This window comes from Balaenoptera ricei, chromosome 1 (genome assembly GCF_028023285.1).
Source record: "Balaenoptera ricei isolate mBalRic1 chromosome 1, mBalRic1.hap2, whole genome shotgun sequence".
NCBI lineage: Eukaryota > Metazoa > Chordata > Mammalia > Artiodactyla > Balaenopteridae > Balaenoptera > Balaenoptera ricei.
The window spans coordinates 132,360,398-132,376,116 of record NC_082639.1 but is presented as its reverse complement, the minus strand read 5'-3'; the positions used below and the strand labels follow the sequence as shown (position 1 = coordinate 132,376,116).

The following is a 15,719-nucleotide window of genomic DNA, read 5'->3' as shown; positions in this document are numbered from 1 at the left end:
AAAAGTAAGAAAAAATTCAGAAAAAATTTATTAAGAAAAAAATTTTAATTTTTAAAAATAAAAAATATGAAAAAACTTATTAAAAATTTTTTTTTAATTTCTAAAAATAGGAAATAAGGAAAAAATTATTAAGAAAACATTTATTAGGAAAAAAAATTTTTTTTAAGTAAAAAAAGAGAAAAAAAAAAAAAAAAAACGGACGGACCTAACCCTAGGACTAATGGTGAAGGCAAAGCTGTACAGACAAAATCTCACCCAGAAGCATATACATATACACTCACAAAAAAAGGAAAAGGGGAAAAATTAATATATCCTGCTCCCAAAGTCCACCTCCTGAATTTGGGATGATTCGTTGTCTATTCAGGTATTCAACAGATGCAGGCACATCAAGTTGTTTGTGGAGCTTTACTCCGCTGCTTCTGAGGCTGCTAGGAGAGATTTCCCTTTCTCTTCTTTGGTCATACAGCTCCCGGGGTTCAGCTTTGGATTTGGACCCGCCTCTGCATGTAGGTCTCCTGAGTGCGTCTGTTCCCTGCCCAGACAGAACGGGGTTAAAGGAGCAGCTGCTTCGGGCGCTCTGGCTCACTCAGCACGGTGGGAGGAAGGGGTACAGATGCGGGGCGAGCCTGCGGCAGCAGAGGCCAGCGCGACGTTGCAGCAGCCTGAGGCGCGCCGTGCATTCTCCCGGGGAAGTTGTCCCCGGATCACAGGAGCCTGGCAGTGGCGGGCTGCACCGGCTCCCGGGAGGGGCGGCGTGGAGAGTGACCTGTGCTCACACACAGGCTTCTTGGTGGCCGCAGCAGCAGCCCTAGCGTCTCCTGCCCGTCTCTGGGGTCCGCGCTGATAGCCGCGGCTCGTGCCCGTCTTTGGAGTTCGTTTAGGCGGGCTCTGAATCCCCTCTCCTTGCGCGCCGTGAAACAAAGAGGCAAGAAAAAGTCTCTTGCCTCTTCGGCAGCAGCAGACTTTTTCCTGGACTCCCTCCCGGTTAGCACCGAAGCCTGAGCCTCAGCTCCCAGTCCCCGCCCGCCCCTGCGGCTGAGCAGACAAGCCTCTTGGGCTGGTGAGTGCTGCTCGGCGCCGAGCCTCCATGTGGGAATCTCTCCGTTTTTCCTTCTGCGCCCCTGTTGCTGTGGGATCCGCGCTGATAGCCACGGCTCGCGCCTGTCTCTGGAGCTCGTTTAGGTGGCGCTCTGAATCCCCTCTCCTTGCACGCCGCGAAACAAAGAGGCAAGAAAAAGTCTCTTGCCTCTTCGGCAGCTGCAGACTTTTTCCCGGACTCCCTCCCGGCTAGCACCGAAGCCCGAGCCTCAGCTCCCAGCCCCGCCCGCCCAGGCGGGTGAGCAGACAAGCCTCTCGGGCTGGTGAGTGCTGGTCGGCACCGATCCTCCGTGCGGGAATCTCTCCGCTTTGCCCTCCGCACCCCTGTGGCTGCGCTCTCCTCCGTGGCTCTGAAGCTTCCCCCCTCTGCCACCCGCAGTCTCTGCCCGCCAAGGGGCTTCCTAGTGCGTGGAAACCTTTCCTCCTTCACAGCTCCCTCCCACTGGTGCAGGTCCCATCCCTATTCTTTTGTCTCTGTTATTTTTTCTTTTGCCCTACCCAAGTACGTGGGGATTTTCTTGCCTTTTGGGAGGTCTGACGTCTTCTGCCAGCGTTCAGTGGGTGTTCTGTAGGAGCAGTTCCTCGTGTAGATGTATTTCTACTGTATCTGTGAGAAGGAAGGTGATCTCCGCATCTTACTCTTCCGCCATCTTGCCTCCTCCTCCCAGAAGCCAGGCCTCATCTTTGAGAACCACCAACAAGTATATATCAGTCTGGTCCAGCTGGGCTCGCCTCCGTCGCCCCGCCCCTATTCTTTTGTCTCTGTTGTTTCTTTTTTCTTTTGCCCTACCCAGGTACATGGGGAGTTTCTTGCCTTTTGGGAGGTCTGACGTCTTCTGCCAGCATTCAGTGGGTGTTCTATAGGAGCAGTTCCACGAGTAGATGTATTTCTGATGTATCTGTGGGGAGGAAGGTGATCTCCGCGTCTTACTCTTCCGCCATCTTCTCCTCTCTCTGAGTTTATTTTTGTATATGATGTGAAAAGGTATTCCAGCTTCATTCTTTTGCATGTAGCTGTTTAATTTTCCCAACACTGTTTATTGAAGAAGCTGTCTTTTAGCCATTGTATATTCTTTCCTCCATTGTTGTAGATTGACCATGTAAGTGTGAGTTTATTCCTGCACTCTCTATTCTGTTCCATTGCTATGTGTCTGCTTTTGTGCCATACCATACTGTTTTGTTTACTGTGGCTTTGTAGTATAGTTTGATATCAGAGCGCGTGATATCTCCAGCTTTGTTCTTTGTAAAGAACAAAGCTGGAGATATTGTTTTGGCTGTTCGGGGTCTTTGTGTTTCCACGTGCATATATATGTAAAATTGTTGTATTTTCTTGTTGGAGTGATCCCTTTATCATTATGTAATGTCCTTCTTTGTCTCTAGTTACAGTCTTTGGTTTAAAGTCTATTTGTCTGATATAAGTATTGCTACCCCATTTTTCTTCTTGTTTCCATTTGCATGGAATACCTTTTAACATCCTCTCATTTTCTGTCAGTTTGTGGCTTTAGATCTGAAGTGATTCTCTTACAGGCACCATACGCATGGGTCTTATTTTTGTATCCAGTCAGCCACTCTATGTCTTGATTGGAGCTTTTAGTCCATTTACACTTAAAGTAATTATTGATAGGTATGTACTTTTTGCCATTTTGTTCATCGTTTTGGGGTTTTTTTTTTTAATAGTCCTTTTATGGTCCTTTCTTTTGCTCTCTTCCCTTGTGATTTGATGTCTACCTTTTGTGTTATGTTTGGATTCCTTTGTCTTTTGTGTGTGTGTATCTATTATAGATTTTTGGTTTGTGGTTACCATGAGGTTTATAGATATATATATACATATTTATATATATATATATATATCTGTTATAAACCCTATGATACGTTATTATTTTTGTATAAACAGTCAATTTTACTTTAAAGATGTTTAAATATTAAGAAAATAACCTTATATATTTACTTATATAGTTACTATTTCCACCGATTCTACTATTTTTTGTGTAGATCATGTTTCTGTCGTCATTTTCTTTCTGTCTGAAAGATTTCCTTGTATATTTCTCACAGGATAGATTTACTAATGATGAATTATTTTATCTTTTTACATCTGAGAAATTCTTTGTTTTTTTTTTTTCTTTTTTGAAATATTTTTACTGGTTTATAATTCTAGGTTGACAACTTATTTCTATTTGCTAAACATTCTGTTACACTGTTGACATGCTTGCATTGTTTCTGATGAGAAGTCTGCTGTCATCCTTATCTTTTCTTCATCTGTATATGAGGTTTTTTCCCTCTGGCTGCTTTAAAATGGTCTCTTCATCATTTGTTTTGACCAGTTTGATTATATTGTGCTTTGGTGTAGCTTTCTTCGTGTTTCTTGTTCTTGGATTTCACTGACCTTATTGGGATTGTGGATTTATATTTTTTATCAAATTTGGAAAATTATCAATTATTATTTCTTCAGGGACTCCAATTACAGGTATATTAGGTCACTTGACGTTTTTTCCATAGTTTACTGATACTCTTTACATTTTTGCTGTTGTTGTTTTTTTCTTTGTGTGTTTAATTGTGGATCGTTTCTAGTTATGTCTTCAATTTCACTAATCTTTTCTTCTCCAGTCTCTAAACTGCCATTAATTCCATTTAGTATACAATCTCAGGCATTGTAGTTTTCATTGCTAGATGTTTGATTTAATCTTTTGTATAGCCTCCATGTCTCTACTTAACTTTTAGAAAATTTGGAATACAGTTATATAACTATTTTGATGTTCATGTTCGATCATTCTAACTGTGGTGTCAGTTCTAGAACAGTTTCAGTTAGCTGATTTTTCTTTTCCTTACAGGTTGTGTTTTCCTGCTTTTTTTGAATGGCTAATAATCTTTGATTGGAGGCAGGACAATGTGAAATTTTCATTGTTAGGTGATGGATATTATTTTATTCCTATAAATATTCTATTCCTGAGCTTTATTGTGAGACATAATTAAATTACTTGGAAACAGTTTGATCCTTTTGGATCATGCTCTTAAGATTTGTGAGTTTGGACATGAGCAGCATTTAGTCTAAAACTAATTATTCCATACTACTGAGGCAAGGCCCATGCGAGAACTCTACCCAGTGGCCCATTAATTATGAAGTTTCCAGTATAGCTGGTAGAAACAGGCATTATTTCCAGCTCTGTGTTCATGTCATGTATTTTTTCTTCTAATTCTTTCATTTTGTTCTGCCCCCAGCCTCAGATTTGTAACACATGTGACTAGTCAGTACTCTGCTCAATATGTAAAGTAGACCTCTGCAGAACTCTGGAACTCTTCTCTTTTTGCAGCTCTGTCCTCTCTGGTATTTTTTTCTGTGAACTCTAGCCACCTTGGCTTCCCTGGTCCCTTGGTTCCATCTCTTCATTCAAGAATTCTTTGGGGTTCTGCTGGGATTTTTCCTTATCTGTTTCATGACCTAGAATCTCTCAAGACAGTATTCTGGGGCAATCATGGGCCAGGTCATTTGTTTCTTATCTCTCAGGGATAACTATCCTTCATTATCTGGTGTTCAGTGTCCTGAAAACCCTTATTTTAGTCTTTTTGTTGTTGTTGTTATTGTTATTGTTTCTGGTGAGGGTTTCCAATCTGGTCCCTGTTCCTCTAATGTATTGATTTCCCAGAGTTGCCAAAACAAAGTACTGCAAACTGGGTGATTTAAAACAATAGAAATTTCACAGTTCTGGAGGCTAGAAAGCCAAAGTCAAGATGTCAGCAGGGCCATGCTGCCCCTGAAGACTCTAGAGAAGAATCTTTCCTTGGCTCTTCCTAGCATTTGGTGGCTTCTGGCAGTCCTTGGTGTTTCTTGGCTTGTGGCTGCATCTATTCATTCTCTGCCCACACCTTCACATGGCCTTCTTCCCATTGCATCTGTCTGTTATGTCCTCTCTTCTTATGAGGACCCCAGTCATTGGTTTCAAGGTCTACCTTAATCTGTTATGACCTCATCCTAACTAGTTACATCTGCAAAGACCCTGTTTCCAAATTAGTTCAAATTCCCAGGTTCTGGGTGGATGGAAATTTGAGGAGAACACTGTTCAACCCACTACATCTATCTTGGTTGCAAGAAGAAGTCTACTATATGCTTTTTCAACACAACTTTAAAACCTTTTATTAGTGCCTTGCATGGAAAGTCAGCATGGTGCAATAGTGTAAATGTGTGAGCTTTGGTTTCTGGTGGGTTTTCTTGCTGTGTGGCTAGGGCAAGGTATTTAACTTCTCTGAATCTGGGGTTCCCATATGTAAAAATTTTTATAGTATTTCTTGCCTTGTAAAATTGTCTTAAAATTAAAATGGGTTACTGTTTATATATCAACTAGTACAGTGCCTGGCATATAGTAGGTACTTAATTAGTGAGAATTGCTTTTCCATTTCAAATATTTGTTAAATAAAAGTTTATATGTATGCATATATTTTTTTCATAAAGGTTTAGAGATGGTTTATAAGAGTACATAAAATGAAATACTAAAAAAATGAGCAAAATCAAGACAATAGGAGAGCAAAAAGACTATGTTGGCCATAATATTCTATGTAATTCTGACAGAAAACTTTCAGGTTTAACTCTGAAGCTTCCTGTCAGTCAAGGCCAAATGGAAAACATTATCTGTTACATAATTCTCACTGTCAAAAGGGAACAATTAAATGAGTTTCTTATGAGAATGTAAGCATTTTTATTACCATTATCTAAAAGAAATTTTACTTAGAACTAGTATACAAGTGGCCTCAACTTTGGTTAGTGTAACAATTATTTTACTGAATTTCATATGGCCATTTTCTGTAGTGACTACCAAAAACTCATTTTGAATATGAAAAATAGGTTTTAGTATCCTTAAATTCAGCTCTAGCTATACTCTACATTTTTTAACACAGCAGCCCCTAATTGTTGAAATTTTACCTTGTTTTCTACGTTTGCCTGTTTTATTATTTGCTAACATATACCTTTAATTGACATTTGATTACAATTAAGCTCTTAGCTCCAAGAGGGTAGGAATCATTGTCTTATTTTGGTTATTGCGTCTTTCTCAGAATCATAAGAATATTATTTTATATATATATGTTTTGTTTCATATGGCATATATATCAATAATAATAGTTTTCTAATGAATAAATTAACTAGTTAAAATTTTCAAGATGATACACTGTCTTCTACATCTGTTACTTTAATGGGTAGAAATGATTTATTAAATTGTTGATTCAATGTGCCAGTTATTTAACTCTCATTTATTTTACTTTTCTAGTTGCTCTTTATTTGCTTCTGAATCTTGCTGAGGATACACGTACAGAGCTGAAGATGAGGAACAAGAACATAGTTCCCATGCTGGTGAAGGCTCTTGATCGGGACAATTTTGAGCTGCTTATTCTAGTTGTGTCATTTTTGAAGAAACTCAGCATTTTTATGGAGAATAAAAATGATATGGTAACTTACATTGAAACAGCCCATGTTCACCATTTTTGAGTTAGAATATTTTGATAAAAAGTAAACACATTATCCCCCTACTGAGATAATTCGGAATGAAAATTTTACAATGGCAGTAACTCACTTAAGTGGCTTCATTAAGAAATATATTTCATATTAGTTAATAATGCAGATAATTAAAGTTTTCTGGATAAAAATATTTTCCTAATATATTGTACAGAATGAATCTTTCCATATTAAACATAATATATAGAAAGTAATTTTAACTTTAGATCGTGTTTCAGAGTCATCTGGCCTTATTATTTTCCCCTAAGGTATTTTTTTTTTTTCCTGCATTTCTGGTATTAGTGTGTGGAATTACAGTTTAGCCCAATCTGTTCCTCATTTATTATTCCAATTGGTAGCTGCAAGCTGTTGATTCTGCTTAAGTATCTCTTGAAGCTATCTGTTCTTTCTATTCCCAGCGCCGTTGTGTTAGTTCATGCCCTCTTTATTTATACACTCTTCATTTCTTGTTTGAATCATTACAGTAGGTTCCTATTTGCCATCTTATATTGTGTTGATGCAGTTGTCTTTGAGAAATAGTACAAATTGATCATATATTATTTCTCCAGCTGAAAAATATGTATAATATAGAAATATAGAGAGATGGAATAAAAAATATCTGCTTTTTTCCATGTCATTAAAAAGTCTTTGTAAGCACAGTGTTATATTAAATAGATCATACATTAACCATACCTTGCCTTCAGATACTTAAGTTGTTCATAATTTTAGCTATTATAAATAAGACTTCAATGGACACATTTGTACATGCATCTTTGTCTATATTTCTGTTTATTTTCTTAGAATACATTTCTCGAAATGGAATTATTGGATCATTGGCTTTAACTCCATTGGAAACTATTTTAGAACTGCATGCTAATACAAGTCATTATGTGACTGTGTATTATTGGTATAAGTGGATTCTCCTTCAGATAGTCTAAATATATAGTAGTTCTACCTGTTCTTTTTCCTTCCTTTAAAATCTAATGAGCTAGGAAGTAGCTTATGCTTATTGAACAACATGGCATGCTCTTTGAAAACCTGAGACTGATTAATTAGATTTAATAAGTGCCTTGAATTCTGATACTTGGAATACATGAAATTTTATTTTACCCACGGATATTTAGTATGTGTCATTTTCATCATTAGTTTTGATGATTATTGATGATCACTGTGTGTCTGATACTGTTTTAAGATTGAATTTACGTAATCAAAAACATGTTTTTTGTTTTTATCAATCTTATATTCAAGAATAATATGACCTGGTGATAGATATACTCCTGAGTATAGTTAGAGTGTGGCTAAGTAGTTGCTTCCCCTTGCTGTAAGTTGAAATATATTCTTCCATTTATGTGTTTAGAATAAGTTCACCTTTATTAGGTTTGCAAAATTCAAATTGATTTGCCATAAGCGTGTGTCTACTGTGCATTGCTTAGATTTGTATTTAGATAATACTCTTCTTATGTGTTTATTCTGTCAAAACTGATCTCAGGTACATAATTAAAAATTATTTTCTGGTAAAATCATAGATTCAGAAGATACAATATAAATTATCTCATCAAACCTCATTTTTTATTGGGGAGGAAAAACAGGTTCAGGAAAGGTAATTCATCCAAGGTCATAAGAATAATTTGATTGGCAGGGGTTTTAGTGTAGATGTTATGAATTTCATCTTTTATTGTGGAGAAGAATTCATTTTATTTAAGGGCGTTGTATAGAATTAGGATTTTTAGAGCTCAGCTGGACCTTATCTCTATGTTTACATTTTGTAGATTAACTCCTAATTTTACAGATGAAGGAACAGAGGATTAGAGAGGTTAAGTAATTTGCTCAAGGAAATATCTCCAGGATTCAGCTTCCTACTCCTTTTCTGTGCCTCCAAGACAAAATTTCTTTTTGTTTTTATTTTATGTTGTTTTTTAAAAAAAAGATTTTTAGCAAGATTAAGTATAAGCAATTTTTAAATGTTGGCTTTCAGAAACACTGAAAAATAATTACTTAAAGGCTGAAATAAATTTGCTTGTCAGTTTGATAAACTGTCGCTTTGTAGAGAACTTTTAGTAAAAATACTAATTAACTATAAATTCCATTTTAGAGACATAAAATTAAGAGGGTATTGCATGTTGAGACAATGACTAAATTTAGCTTTGGGGATTGAGCTTTTATCAACCAGAAACATGATTAGAAGGCTGTGTCTAGTGTTTAACTATCTGATTGGGCTACATGTTTTACATTCCATTCTCTGCAATGGAAATACAAATTAAAAAAAAAAAAAAACTCTCCGAGTTACTTTATTAAGTTTGCCATAACCACCAGTGTGTACTGTTGCTTTTTTGAAAGAAAAATATTACTTAATATAATTAGTAACAGATGAAGCCTGTGGCATTTTTATTTAAGAGGGATGGAGGGGAGGGATGACTGATCTATTTGTGAGGTTGTATTATTTATTTAAATAAAGTGTTCATTTTACTGTTATAATGAACTAATACTGACCTTGCTTTTTAGAGTTATATATTTTAAAGGAAGTTTAGTTTGCATAAAAAAATCTTTCAATTAATGATTTAAACTGAGTTTTCATATTTTTTATATAAATACAATATGATTAAAAGGGAATAAGTGATATTAGAATATGAATTTAAGAACAACAGAGAGGATATATATTCCTTGGGTTGCTTATTTTCTTATTAAGTTTTTTTTTTTTTTTTTTTTTTTTTTTTTTTTTTTTTTTTTTAACGATCACTACTGCATTTATTATGGGAGTCACAGATTAAGTTATTTTATAATGAAATATGTTTTAAGGGTATTTTTATTTAGTTTCTTAAGAAAACCTATTTCCTTTAAAATTTTATTATTTATTTATTTATTTTTGGCTGTGTTGGGTCCTTGTTGCTGAGCGCCGGCTTTCTCTCGTTGTGGCGAGCGGGGGCTACTCTTCGTTGTGGTGCGCGGGCTTCTCATTGCGGTGGCTTCTCTTCTTGCGGAGCACAGGCTCTAGGTGCGCGGGCTTCAGTAGTTGTGGCTTGCGGGCTCAGTAGGTGTGGGCTTAGTTGCTCCGCAGCATGTGGGATCTTCCCAGACCAGGGCTCAAACCCGTGTCCCCTGCATTGGCAGGCGGATTCTTAACCACTGCAACACCAGAGAGGTCCGTTAAGAGTATTTTTAAATCCTCTTAGAAATGAAGAGTAAATTTAAGATTTCATTTTAAATGCAGGTAAGAAATAATTCATAGCAAATGGATGCCTCAGGCATATGTCAAATCTCAAAGTGGTTTTTAATATTCTCTGAGAGGTTATGGAGAGTCTTTGATGGCCAGTGACTCATCTTATTCATCAATCATTTCACTGTCTGTCTCCCATGGATAGGGGGTCAAGAATTATGGACTGTGGGCCAGTTCCAGCCTGCTGCCTGTCTTTATAAATAAAGTTTTATTGGGACATAGCCATATGTATTGGGGCCATATTGTCTCTGGCTGCTTTTGTATTAGGACATCAGAGTTGAGCAGTTGTGGCTGGGGCTCCCCTGGCTGGGCTGGCGTCCACATCAAGGGTTTCTCCACGTTGTGTACAACCAACTATAAAGCAGGCATGAGGGCTTCTCCCCAGTCAACTAGACATAACAAATCTCCCACGAGGAAAATGAGGCAACTCAGCAGGGACAGAGGTCAGAGTCTGAACCACATACTTATGCAACTTCCTTGTGCCTTCTATACCAGCCAGAGGCCAAGCACTTAGACACAACATCTACGTGGTAATGAAATACTCATGCACCCACCCACACTTGGTGGCTTAGATGGCACCTAGTCCAGAATGAGGCATTCAGGTCTCAAGGACACCGATCCTGTGGTCAAAGTTCCATAGTTTCCAAGGCCTATTACCAAGCCAGGTGTTTTTATTCAAAGAGAAGTCTGTTGCTCTGCAGAAGAGAGGTCTTTGCTCCAAAAGTGTGTGGTTCTGTCCCATGATCCTCTTGTTGGGGCTCCCCAGAGAGGCCACACACAGGGAACACCACTCATCCGCTCTGTCCTGAGGCTCAGGTGGCAGGGCAGTTTGGATTGTAATCTGCACCTGCTACGGAATCTTCTCTTGCTCTGAAACCTCACTGAAAACTGGTGGTCTTTCTGGTTATTCTGTAGATAGGTTGGACTAGCACACACAAACGTGGTATGTGTCACCTCCAAAATCCGAAAGTGCCCCTAAGTGTGGAATCTATTTTTAGTTTTAAGTAGAAGTTGAGTGCAGCAACTTTTCTTTAACCTTCAAAAAGTATCCTGATGTGCTATAGACCATAGAGGCCTAGGGACATTATCAAGGTAATGGGCCCATGAATTTTCTTCGTATTTATCTCACCTGCTCTAACTGTCATGGTTCTTTTTTTTTTTTTTTTTCCAGTTTTTTTTTTTTTTTTAAACATCTTTATTGAAGTATAATTGCCTTACAATAGTGTGTTAGCTTCTGCTTTATAACAAAGTGAATCAGTTATACATATACAATATGTTCCCATTTCTCTTCCCTCTTGCATCTCCCTCCCTCCCACCCTCCCCATCCCACACCTCTAGGTGGTCACAAAGCACCGAGCTGATCTCCCTGTGCTATGCGGCTGCTTCCCACTAGCTATCTATTTTACATTTGGTAGTGTATATATGTCCATGACACTCTCTTACCCTGTCACATCTCACCCCACCCCCTCCCCATATCCTCAAGTCCATTCTCTAGTAGGTCTGTGTCTTTATTCCCGTCTTGCCACTAGGTTCTTCATGGCCTTTTTTTTTTTTTTTTCCCTTAGATTCCGTATATATGTGTTAGCATACTGTATTTGTTTTTCTCTTTCTGACTTACTTCACTCTGTATGACAGACTCTAACTCCATCCACCTCATTACAAATACCTCCATTTCATTTCTTTTTACGGCTGAGTAATATTCCATTGTATATATGTGCCACATCTTCTTTATCCATTCATCTGTCGATGGACATTTAGGTTGCTTCCATGTCCTGGCTATTGTAAATAGAGCTGCAATGAACATTGTGGTACATGACACTTTTTGACCTATGGTTTTCTCAGCGTATATGCCCAGTAGTGGGATTGCTGGGTCGTATGGTAGTTCTATTTGTAGTTTTTTAAGGAACCTCCATACTGTTCTCCATAGTGGCTGTATCAATTTACATTCCCACCAACAGTGCAAGAGAGTTCCCTTTCCTCCACACCCTCTCCAGCATTTATTGTTTCTAGATTTTTTGATGATGGCCATTCTGACCGGTGTGAGATGATATCTCATTGTAGTTTTGATTTGCATTTCTCTAATGATTAATGATGTTGAGCATTCTTTCATGTGTCTGTAGGCCATCTGTATATCTTCTTTGGAGAAATGTCTATTTAGGTCTTCTGCCCATTTTTGGATTGGGTTGTTCGTTTTTTTGTTATTGAGCTGCATGAGCTGCTTGTAAATCTTGGAGATTAATCCTTTGTCAGTTGCTTCATTTGCAAATATTTTCTCCCATTCTAAGGGTTGTCTTTTGGTCTTGTTTATGGTTTCCTTTGCTGTGCAAAAGCTTTTAAGTTTCATTAGGTCCCATTTGTTTATTTGTGTTCTTATTTCCATTTCTCTGGGAGCTGGGTCAAAAAGAATCTTGCTGTGATGTATGTCATAGAGTGTTCTGCCTATGTTTTCCTCTAAGAGTTTGATAGTGTCTGGCCTTACACTTAGGTCTTTAATCCATTTTGAGTTTATTTTTGTGCATGGTGTCAGGGAGTGTTCTAATTTCATACTTTTACATGTACCTGTCCAATTTTCCCAGCACCACTTATTGAAGAGGCTGTCTTTTCTCCACTGTATATGCTTGCCTCCTTTATCAAAGATAAGGTGACCATATGTGTGTGGGTTTATCTCTGGGCTTTCTATCCTGTTCCATTGATCTATATTTCTGTTTTTGTGCCAGTACCAAACTGTCTTGATTACTGAAGCTTTGTAATATAGTCTGAAGTCAGGGAGCCTGATTCCCCCAGCTCCATTTTTCGTTCTCAAGATTGCTTTGGCTATTCGGGGTCTTTTGTGTTTCCATACAAATTGTGAAATTTTTTGTTCTAGTTCTGTGAAAAATGCCAGTGGTAGTTTGATAGGGATTGCATTGAATCTGTAGATTGCTTTGGGTAGTAGAGTCATTTTCACAATGTTGATTCTTCCAATCCAGGAACATGGTATATCTCTCCATCTATTTGTATCATCTTTAATTTCTTTCATCAGTGTCTTATAATTTTCTGCATACAGGTCTTTTGTCTCCTTAGGTAGGTTTATTCCTAGATATCTTATTCTTTTGGTTGCAATGGTAAACGGGAGTGTTTTCTTAATTTCACTTTCAGATTTTTCGTCATTAGTGTATAGAAATGCAAGCGATTTCTGTGCATTAATTTTGTATCCTGCTACTTTACCAAATTCATTGATTAGCTCTAGGAGTTTTCTGGTAGCCTCTTTAGGATTCTCTATGTATAGTATCATGTCATCTGCAAATAGTGACAGGTTTACTTCTTCTTTTCCGATTTGGATTCCTTTTATTTCTTTGTCTTCTCTGATTGCTGTGGCTAACACTTCCAAAACTATGTTGAATAATAGTGGTGAGAGTGGGCAACCTTGTCTTGTTCCTGATCTTAGTGGAAATGGTTTCAGTTTTTCACCATTGAGGACAATGTTGGCTGTGGGTTTGTCATATATGGCCTTTATTATGTTGAGGAAAGTTCCCTCTATGCCTACTTTCTGCAGGGCTTTTATCATAAATGGGTGTTGAATTTTGTCGAAAGCTTTCTCTGCATCTATTGAGATGATCATATGGTTTTTCTCCTTCAATTTGTTAATATGGTGTATCACATTGATTGATTTGCGTATATTGAAGAATCCTTGCATTCCTGGGATAAACCCCACTTGATCATGGTGTATGATCCTTTTAATGTGCTGTTGGATTCTGTTTGCTAGTATTTTGTTGAGGATTTTTGCATCTATGTTCATCAGTGATATTGGCCTGTAGTTTTCTTTCTTTGTGACATCTTTGTCTGGTTTTGGTATCAGGGTGATGGTGGCCTCGTAGAATGAGTTTGGGAGTGTTCCTCCCTCTGCAATATTTTGGAAGAGTTTGAGAAGGATAGGTGTTAGCTCTTCTCTAAATGTTTGATAGAATTCGCCTGTGAAGCCATCTGGTCCTGGGCTTTTGTTTGTTGGAAGGTTTTTAATCACAGTTTCAATTTCAGTGCTTGTGATTGGTCTGTTCATATTTTCTATTTCTTCCTGGTTCAGTCTCGGCAGTTTGTGCATTTCTAAGAATCTGTCCATTTCTTCCAGGTTGTCCATTTTATTGGCATAGAGTTGCTTGTAGTAATCTCTCATGATCTTTTGTATTTCTGCAGTGTCAGTGGTTATTTCTCCTTTTTCATTTCTAATTCTATTGATCTGAGTCTTCTCCCTTTTTCTCTTGATGAGTCTGGCTAATGGTTTATCAATTTTGTTTATCTTCTCAAAGAACCAGCTTTTAGTTTCACTGATTTTTGCTATTGTTTCCTTCATTTCTTTTTCATTTATTTCTGACCTGATCTTTATAATTTCTTTCCTTCTGCTGGCTTTGGGGTTTTTTTGTTCTTCTTTCTCTAATTGCTTTAGGTGCAAGGTTAGGTTGTTTATTCGAGATGTTTCCTGTTTCTTGAGGTAGGCTTGTATTGCTATAAACTTCCCTCTTAGCACTGCTTTTGCTGCGTCCCATAGGTTTTGGGTCGTCGTATCTCCATTGTCATTTATTTCTAGGTATTTTTTGATTTCCCCTTTGATTTCTTCAGTAATCACTTCATTATTAAGTAATGTATTGTGTAGCCTCCATGTGTTTGTATTTTTTACAGATCTTTTCCTGTAATTGATATCTAGTCTCATAGCGTTGTGGTCGGAAAAGATACTTGATACGATTTCAATTTTCTTAAATTTACCAAGGTTTGATTTGTGACCCAAGATATGATCTATCCTGGAGAATGTTCCATGAGCACTTGAGAAAAATGTGTATTCTGTTGTTTTTGGGTGGAATGTCCTATAAATATCAATTAAGTCCATCTTGTTTAATGTATCATTTAAAGCTTGTGTTTCCTTATTTATTTTCATTTTGGATGATCTGTCCATTGGTGAAAGTGGGGTGTTAAAGTCCCCTACTATGATTGTGTTGCTGTCGATTTCCCCTTTTATGGCTGTTAGTACTTGCCTTATGTATTGAGGTGCTCCTATGTTGGGTGCATAAATATTTACAATTGTTATACCTTCCTCTTGGATCAATCCCTTGATCATTATATAGTGTCCTTCTTTGTCTCTTGTGATAGTCTTTATTTTAAAGTCTATTTTGTCTGATATGAGAATTGCTACTCCAGCTTTCTTTTGATTTCCATTTGCATGGAATATCTTTTTCCATCCCCTCACTTTCAGTCTGTATGTGTCTCTAGGTCTGAAGTGGGTCTCTTGTAGACAGCATATATATGGGTCTTGTTTTTGTATCCATTCAGCCAGTCTGTGTCTTTTGGTGGGAGCATTTAATCCATTTACATTCAAGGTAATTATCGATATGTATGTTCCTATTCCCATTTTCTTAAATGTTTTGGGTTTGTTATTGTAGGTGTTTTCCTTCTCTTGTGTTTCTTGCCTAGAGAAGTTCCTTTAGCATTTGTTGTAAAGCTGGTTTGGTGGTGCTGAACTCTCTCAGCTTTTGCTTGTCTGTAAAGGTTTTAATTTCTCCATCACATTTGAATGAGATCCTTGCTGGGTAGAGTAATCTTGGTTGTAGGTTCTTCTCCTTCATCACTTTAAGTATATCCTGCCACTCCCTTCTGGCTTGCAGAGTTTCTGCTGAAAGATCAGATGTTAACCTTATGGGGATTCCCTTGTGTGTTATTTGTTTTTTTTCCCTTGCTGCCTTTAATATGTTTTCCTTATATTTAATTTTTGACAGTTTGATTAATATGTGTCTTGGCGTGTTTCTCCTTGGGTTTATCCTGTATGGGACTCTCTGTGCTTCCTGGACTTGATTAACTATTTCCTTTCCCATATTAGGGAAGTTTTCAACTATAATCTCTTCAAATATTTTCTCAATCCCTTTCTTTGTCTCTTCTTCTTCTGGGACCCCTATAATTCGA

The 15,719-nt window shown here is 37.6% G+C and overlaps 1 protein-coding gene across 4 annotated transcripts in view; it reads left to right on the top strand.

Annotated features, from left to right (window-relative positions):
• The window catches only part of KIFAP3 (kinesin associated protein 3), a 168,954-nt gene that overhangs the window by 47,998 nt on the left and 105,237 nt on the right, over nt 1–15,719 (top strand). For all 4 annotated transcript variants that reach the window (XR_009505374.1, XM_059936022.1, XM_059935996.1 and 1 more), the window contains one exon: nt 6,354–6,532. Coding sequence is in view for 3 of the 4 variants with exons in the window: in XM_059936022.1 (XP_059792005.1) it covers nt 6,354–6,532 (179 nt within the window). In the remaining variant the exon portion in view is untranslated. The remainder of the gene's footprint in view (nt 1–6,353; nt 6,533–15,719) is intronic.